This window comes from Gadus morhua, chromosome 8 (genome assembly GCF_902167405.1).
Source record: "Gadus morhua chromosome 8, gadMor3.0, whole genome shotgun sequence".
Taxonomy (NCBI): domain Eukaryota; kingdom Metazoa; phylum Chordata; class Actinopteri; order Gadiformes; family Gadidae; genus Gadus; species Gadus morhua.
Window position 1 is genome coordinate 997,701 of NC_044055.1, and position 7,500 is coordinate 1,005,200.

Here is a 7,500-nt window from a genome sequence, read left to right on the forward strand (position 1 = left end):
AGCACTCGTAAACTCTACTGGGTGGGAAGACACGCTTAATCACCCTTTCCGGACACCAATGTTCTTGGGAAAAAATAATGTTCTGCTATAAAGTAGGGCTGCAGGACCCGAGATGACCCTTTGAGTTATCTACTAGCATTCCTAATAGATTTCACAGCTACCTTCTGTGTCTCCTCTCCCCTCTCTGTCGTGCAGGTAAGTGTGAGGACTCCCTGGCCACACCCCTTCCCTACAGCTCCTTCACCGGCTCCTCCGTCTACGCCACCGGCTACGGAGCCGGCTACGCCAAACTCAACCGGAGGGGAGGTAGGCATCTGTGAACGACCGCTCCGCTTTAGACCAAGACCGTAGTGTTAGTGTAGGGTTCACGGTCGCTGCAGAGCAGAGGTGATGGGAGATGGCCTGGAAATGTTTGCTATTAGGTCCTTTGACAAATTAGGCTTTAAATGCGCTCCGGGGACATTCAGGTAAAATAGTGAAAAGGGTTTATTAAAATGTTCATTCATATTGCGATACAATTTATTATCATGATAATGAGTACTTTAATAAACCAACACACTCAATCAATCGTTAACCGTGTTGACAATTATTCAAACAATTATTCTATCTATTGTTAGAAAAAACCATCTCTCTTTTAATTCTCTAGCGGATATTGACGTGCTGTCCAATCGACGCTGTTCCTTAAGCCACCGGGATTGGTTGACTCTAACAACCAGTTCTTAACCAGATCAATCGGGCTTAAGTAATGTTTTTATTGACACGGCTGTCTGGTGCTTCTGCACAGAGTGTAGAGTATGTTTCACACAGCAATCACGTTAGGTTGATGTAACGATACAGCACACGGGGCAGACCAAGTGTTGGGCACAAGTTGAGAAGCTTATTAAGGCCGTATAGTGTCAGGTTGGGGTTGGGGGGAGAGGAGGGGGGGGCTGTTACCCTGTGGACACATTCAATCAGAGCAGTCTGCATCTGTCATCCCACACTACCTCCTCTCAGCCCTAGAACCGTGAACCGCCCTAGTCTCCCCCTCTTCTCATCTCCCCACTCAACCCTCGCACCTCCCCCCCTCCCTGCCTCCCTCCCCCCCCCCCTCCCCTCCCCCCCTCCCACCAGGCTCCGGGGGCTGGTCCCCAGTGGACGCCGACCGCTACCAGTGGCTCCAGGTGGACCTGGGCTCCAGGAAGAAGGTGGTCGCCGTGGCAACGCAGGGCCGCTACAGCAGCGCCGATTGGACGAGGCGCTACCGGCTGCTGTACAGCGACACGGGCAAGAACTGGCGGCCCTTCCTCCAGGACGGGAACATCTGGGTGAGCCCGAGGCCGCCGCCGCCGCCGCCGCGCTGCGTCCGTCTGTGCCGATGTTGTCGGTGAAGGAGATGACGGCAGCTTCCCCGGAGGTCTGGGGGAGGCTGCCGTCATCTCCTTCAGCACAAGAGGCGTGATCAACGGGCCTAGTTCAAATGACTCTGTACGCAATTGGCTGCCTGCCGTCGCTTCCCTGTCGTCATTGTGTTAAACCAGCCAATAGCGCGCCAAGGGGAAAAAACTGCTCGGTGATTGGCTCCTGCAAAAACGCATCGAAACTAGAAAGAAATGTATTGCTCTCCTCCAGACCCTTCTGCAGGACGGACTCAAATCGCCGGCAGAACGGGCAGGGCTACCCAGTCTATCTTCATAGGGCTTGTGCATCACAAGGCCTCACGGGGTCTTTTGCTGGCGATACTCCTGCCATATTGACAGGAGGGGCTGCAGTACTGTACAATCCGAAATCAATGTAAACATACCGTCACCCAGGCTGGAAAAAAGGAAAGGCTGGAAAAAGGAAAACACTGTTTTGTGTGAGCCAAGTCTCCCATGAGAAGTGCTGCGGCGTTTCCAAACAGCCCTAATCTCTCCCCATGATGACAATTATTTTCACCATTTAATACTAAGCACCATCATCACCAACACAATAACTAACATCCCAAGGCTCCCGTGGTTCACGCACAGAGGCGGTCTCTGCGATGTGAACTTGAGAGCCGTATCCCTCTCTGCCGTTGTGATGGGGTCCGCTCCGATGTGTTCCAGACGTTTGAGGGCAACTCCGACAGCGAGGGCGTGACGCGGCACGAGCTCCTGCGCTCCATCGTGGCGCGCTACGTCCGCTTCGTCCCGCTGCAGTGGAGCAAGGAGGGCCGCATGGGGCTGAGGGTGGAGGTGTACGGCTGCTCCTACTGTGAGTCCACCTCCGTTCAATCGCTGTTCATTAAAGTGCATCCGCAGCAGGTGGTGTTCTCTGAGCGCACGGTGCGCTTTAACAGCGTGGGTACTGCCAACTCACCGTCGCACTACCATGCACACAATAAAAAGGTTTCAGGATGTTTCCTGTGGTTACTGTTACTCAGGACAGACATACGACCACAGATACACAACCCCAGAGTCAGTGGTTCTGCCATTGCGATGATGTAAGCCAATCAGAGACAGCTTTTGCACACCCACTGTCTGATGCTTTTTCCTGTGGTGGAATAGTCAACGTCTCTTTCATCTCGGGGCACACAGGGTCGGATGTCGTCAGTTTCGACGGCCAAGGTGTCATCTCCTACCGCTTCAGTAGTAAGACGAAGAAGATCAAGTTCCTCACGGACCTCATCTCCCTGAAGTTCCGGACCAGTGCGGGCCACGGCGTGCTGCTCCACGGGGAGGGGCAGCAGGGCGACTACATCTCCCTGGAGCTCCAGCGTGCACGCCTCGTGCTCAGCATTAACCTGGGTAAGGGAGTCTCTGAGGGGGTCTGTAGGACGATCGATGAGAGGACAAAGAAGGACGGGCTGCACATTGAGCTGTCTCACACATCGGAATCTAGACTCATATCGTATCTATTAATATCTATAACTATGTGTGATTGATATGGATGTCAATATTGTTGCACTCCATCACCATTCACGCATCAGTCTAAGAATAGCTGATTACTTTATTAAGTTTTTTTGGGGGGTGAAAAAAAAAAACTTACTAAAAATGTGAAGGTGAATTTTGGCTTATTTAAAACCAAACCCCAAAACATGTTTTGGAATTATGGTTTCCATAATTATTGTGTCCATACATGTTCATAAACAAACATGTATCAACAAACTAACAAACATTAACAAGTCGACACTGTGCACTGCTGCGTTCACCAGATGAATAACTAAAGCGTGTTTCGACTTTAAATGAGGCGTCACTCTCTGATTGGTTGTCTTCCCTGCAGGCAGCAACCAATACGGCTCCATCCAGGGCCACACGGCGGTGACCAGCGGCAGCCTGTTGGACGACGACCACTGGCACTCGGTCCTCATCCAACGCTATCGCAGGAACGTGAACTTCACGCTGGACCAACACACGCAGCCGTTCAGGACCAACGGGGAGTTCGACCACCTGGACCTCGACTACGAGGTACGGACTGATGCAGGAGCATGAGCTTCCACAGTGTTGACACGATGAAAAGAGAATACTTTTTTTATCAGCAACCTCAATAGTGTTTGGATTGAGTCTCATGGTTTCATGCGTGCGGCTCTTTAACAATGAGAAGAAGTCAAAAAAATACACGAAAACCGTGACACTTACTCTGAAAGCAATAAAATCGATAAGTTAAGATGACATACTAATATAATATCACTGTCAATAACAATGAGCCTCCTTATTGATTTGTATAGCCATCTGACAAGTCTGAACGTTGGACTGTGTCTTCATGAGCCTTGTGACCGAGGTCCATAAAGATACAGCCATGAACAGCGTCTTACGTTCAGAGTCACGACCGTCTCTCCATCTGATGCAGATCTCCTTCGGGGGCTTGCCCGCCTCCAACAAACCCAGCTCAGGCGGCCGGGACAACTTTGTGGGCTGCATGGAGGGCATCGTCTACAACGGAGACAACATCACCAGCCTCATCCGCAGGAAGAAGGTGGACACCTCCAGCTTCGTAAGAACCTCCGCCTCATGCCTCTGGTCTCTGTGTGGATGCGTGGGTGGGTTGGGGGCGTGTGTATGCACGTACGTTTGTCTGAGCTTAAGCGCTTCGGTGTGCGTGTGAGCGCGTGAGTGCGTGTCTTTACCTGGGCCAGGTTTTGATGGTATTAGGAGTTGAGGCTCCGCTTGGAGACCAGGGCAGTGCAGGCGAAGTTGGGCCCGGTTGAGTCCATTAAACCCCAGTAATCCATCCAACGTCAGGGCACAGCATAGTCGTGTCCCGAGGGGGATGCTCAGTGGTTCTCCGCCAGCCGGTTGAACCATAAAATACAGTTCTCACAGTGTTTGAATTGAACAGGGCTGAGGTGGGGAATAGCTGTATTACCATAGATATTGAAAAACAAAAAGTGGCAACATTTGTCTAGGAAATGGGAGCAATCACTTGAGACCTGTCAGAAAAAAGGACTTTTATGCCTACCGTTTTGAAGTTGAATTGTTAGCTTTTGATATATGAAGCATTTGGAGAGGATATTCGCATGGTGGATCATTACATTCAGATAAACACAACTGTGAGACCGATCTAAGAATTCAAAACCCTGAACAATTGTACAATACCAGCATCCCTACGACGGCGTCCCCGTCGGATACACTTCCTGAGCGCTGAAACGTGTCGGCCTCCCATAGCTCTCTACAGAGACAGGGTAGTGTCCAGGCTGTCTGCACTTACCACCGCAGGGCTGACAGTGCATCAGACAGGAAGGAGAGGCCTGGGTATGGATCAATACCCGGGACTGTTTCCAGAACTCTTAGCTGATTTTTCCACCTGGCCCTTAATGTGATCCCCTCGCCCATCACCTCGATCCGGCCGCACTCTCTGCTGGATTCCGGGGGTTTGTGTTCTGTGGATATTTTCCCCTTTTAATAACACGATCCATCTGGGTCCTCCAGATGAATCAGACATGGGGATCCTCTCTGATTAAAGGGACAGCGTCCTATATTGTTTTGTTGATGAGGTTTAGGATGGTAATTACCATTTATTTTGGTATGTTTGTCATATTTCCATGGATTTGTAGGGTATACCCAAACATATATAGATAACAAACACATAGCGAGAACCCCTGTTCTCCTCTTTGAGTCTATTGTCTATAGTGTTAGACACATGGGTCTCTTCTGTGTGAAGGTGAACTGTGCTGTGTTTCATCTAGGTTGTAGTAGTAGTAGTTGTAGTCGTCGTAGTGGCAGAAACAGTAGTAGTAGTAACAGTAGTAGTCGGTCTGCAGCCCTCTGCCGACACATGCGGCAACACACAAGTGTTGCTAGGTCTACACTTTTCACTTTGTAAAGTACACAACCTCTAGCACAAAGCATCCTGCTGGCCTCACTCCGTGTAACGGATATGGAGGACAGTATTATAGCGCTCCATCACCATTCACGGATCAGTCTAAGAATAGCTGATTGCTTTAGTAACTTTATTCTTTTTTGGGGGGAGGAATGTGTGAAGAACAAAAAGGAAGGTGAGGTAGAATCAAATTTGGCTTATTTAAAACCAACCCCAAAAACATGTTTTGGAATTATGGTGTCCATAATTATTGTGTCCATACATGTTCATAAACAAACATGTATCAACAACCTATCATGCACTAACAAGCACACATCGTGCACTGCTGCGCTCACTCTGTAGAATCAAACCAAGACTTCAGAAGGTACTTTCACAGGGAGCATCGGGAAATTGGTGCTTCACTCCACTACCATGAAGTAATGTTAGTTTGAGTGGCAATTCGAAAGAAAACAGACTTAGTAGCATAAATGGCTTCTCACTCAGTATTATTTTGTTGTTTTGTTATCCTCTCTGAAATGTGTGTTTACGCAGAAGTAAAACTAGCGATTTCCGATCAAATTTTCTCTTTGAAATCTTTTCCACCTCTTGATGAGTGCAAGCCAATCGTCCCAGGAGGCGTTGTTCATCCATAGACCCCGCACCGTGGATCTAGCGACCATACTGTTGAGCTACAAACGATGGATCCAAAAACACAAAACACAAAAGATCTCAAGGGGGATAATCCCTAACCCCAATGACCTCCATGACCTCCCTGTGACCCCTCTGACCCCCATGCCCTCCCTGTGACCCCTCTGACCCCCATGGCCTCCCTGTGACCCCCCTGTCCCTCTGTCTCTCTGCCCCCCCCCCACCTCAGAGGAACCTGACCTTCTCCTGCTCGGAGTCGCGCTCCTTCCCGGTGTTCTTCAACTCGTCGTCCTTCCTGCAGCTGCCGGGCCAGGGCGACAGCGACACGCTGTCCGTCAGCCTGTCCTTCCGCACCTGGAACCCCAGCGGCCTGCTGGTGTACACGGCGCTGGCTGACGGCGTGGTGGAGGTCGGCCTCGCCGACGGCAAGGTCACCGTCTACATCAACGTGACGCAGAGGAAGAACACCCGCATCGACATCTCCTCGGGTGAGGCTCCGTGACCCGCCGGTGTTTCGGGCCAGTGGCCAGTGTTTTTCCGCCGGCAGTACTCCAGGTGAGCCGGTGAACCAGGGCGCCGTCACCGCGGTGACGGCGCCCAGGTTCACCGGCTCACCTGGAGTACTGCTGCCGGCGTGCGTGCTCTCTGAGGAGACACGTGCGGCCCTATCTGGGCTCAGACGCGGTTGTTTTCCCTTGTTCAGCTGTTTCTCCAGGTGGTTGCTGTTTGATATGTTCAGAACCGTCCTTGTACCTATTATCTGCCCCCCATCTGGTCTACGGCTTCAGTGCATTAGTACCGAGACCAACAGTGATTAGGACAGCGGAGAGCCTCGATGCGTTTCATTGAGTGTGATTAATAGTTCATGCCCCACTCAGTGACTACGGTTTACTTTCTGTAAACGCACCGCTTGGATTCCTTAATGGTCCTAAACTCAATCGGTCTGCTCCTAATACAGCAGACGCATCATGAGCGTGCAATCTAATCACATCATCACTGCATCAGGCGCCGTGCGTGTGTGAGGATAACGATGACGATGATGGTTACCATGGTAACAGCCTCCTTGCCCCATCTCAGGGTCCAACCTGAACGACGGCCAGTGGCACACGGTCCACCTCAACGCCCTGGAGAACTACGCCATGCTGACCATCGACGGCGACGAGGCGTCCACCGTGAGGACCGCCATCCCCATCCAGATCACCACCGGGGGCACCTACTACTTCGGAGGTCAGGGGTCACGCTGACACACCTAGTGGTCGGATCAGACCTGGCTGGGGGTCAAGTACGACAGAACGGGATGGTAGCGCTTTACAATAGGGGTACAATAGTGTGAACCCTTACCCTACTACCCCTATTACACAATGGAATAACTCCTTCCTCGTTAGCATCCACGCCGTTATCTATGGAGTCTATCTATGGAGAACCAGGAGCATTTAAGACATCACTAGCAGAACTATGAGCATTTAAGACATCGGTAGCAGAACCAGGAGCATTTAAGACATCACTAGCAGAACTACGAACATTTAAGACATCACTAGCAGAACCAGGAGCATTTAAGACATCACTAGCAGAACGAGGAGCATTTAAGACATCACTAGCAGAACGAGGAGCATT

At 50.8% G+C, this 7,500-nt stretch overlaps 1 protein-coding gene across 1 annotated transcript in view; it reads left to right on the top strand.

Annotated features, from left to right (window-relative positions):
* The window catches only part of cntnap2b (contactin associated protein 2b), a 32,646-nt gene that overhangs the window by 5,417 nt on the left and 19,729 nt on the right, over nucleotides 1-7,500 (top strand). Inside the window, exons 2-9 of the mRNA XM_030363532.1 lie at nucleotides 196-306; nucleotides 1,114-1,307; nucleotides 2,067-2,214; nucleotides 2,538-2,747; nucleotides 3,223-3,407; nucleotides 3,790-3,933; nucleotides 6,116-6,374; nucleotides 6,964-7,113. Coding sequence (XP_030219392.1) covers nucleotides 196-306; nucleotides 1,114-1,307; nucleotides 2,067-2,214; nucleotides 2,538-2,747; nucleotides 3,223-3,407; nucleotides 3,790-3,933; nucleotides 6,116-6,374; nucleotides 6,964-7,113 — 1,401 coding nt within the window. The remainder of the gene's footprint in view (nucleotides 1-195; nucleotides 307-1,113; nucleotides 1,308-2,066; nucleotides 2,215-2,537; nucleotides 2,748-3,222; nucleotides 3,408-3,789; nucleotides 3,934-6,115; nucleotides 6,375-6,963; nucleotides 7,114-7,500) is intronic.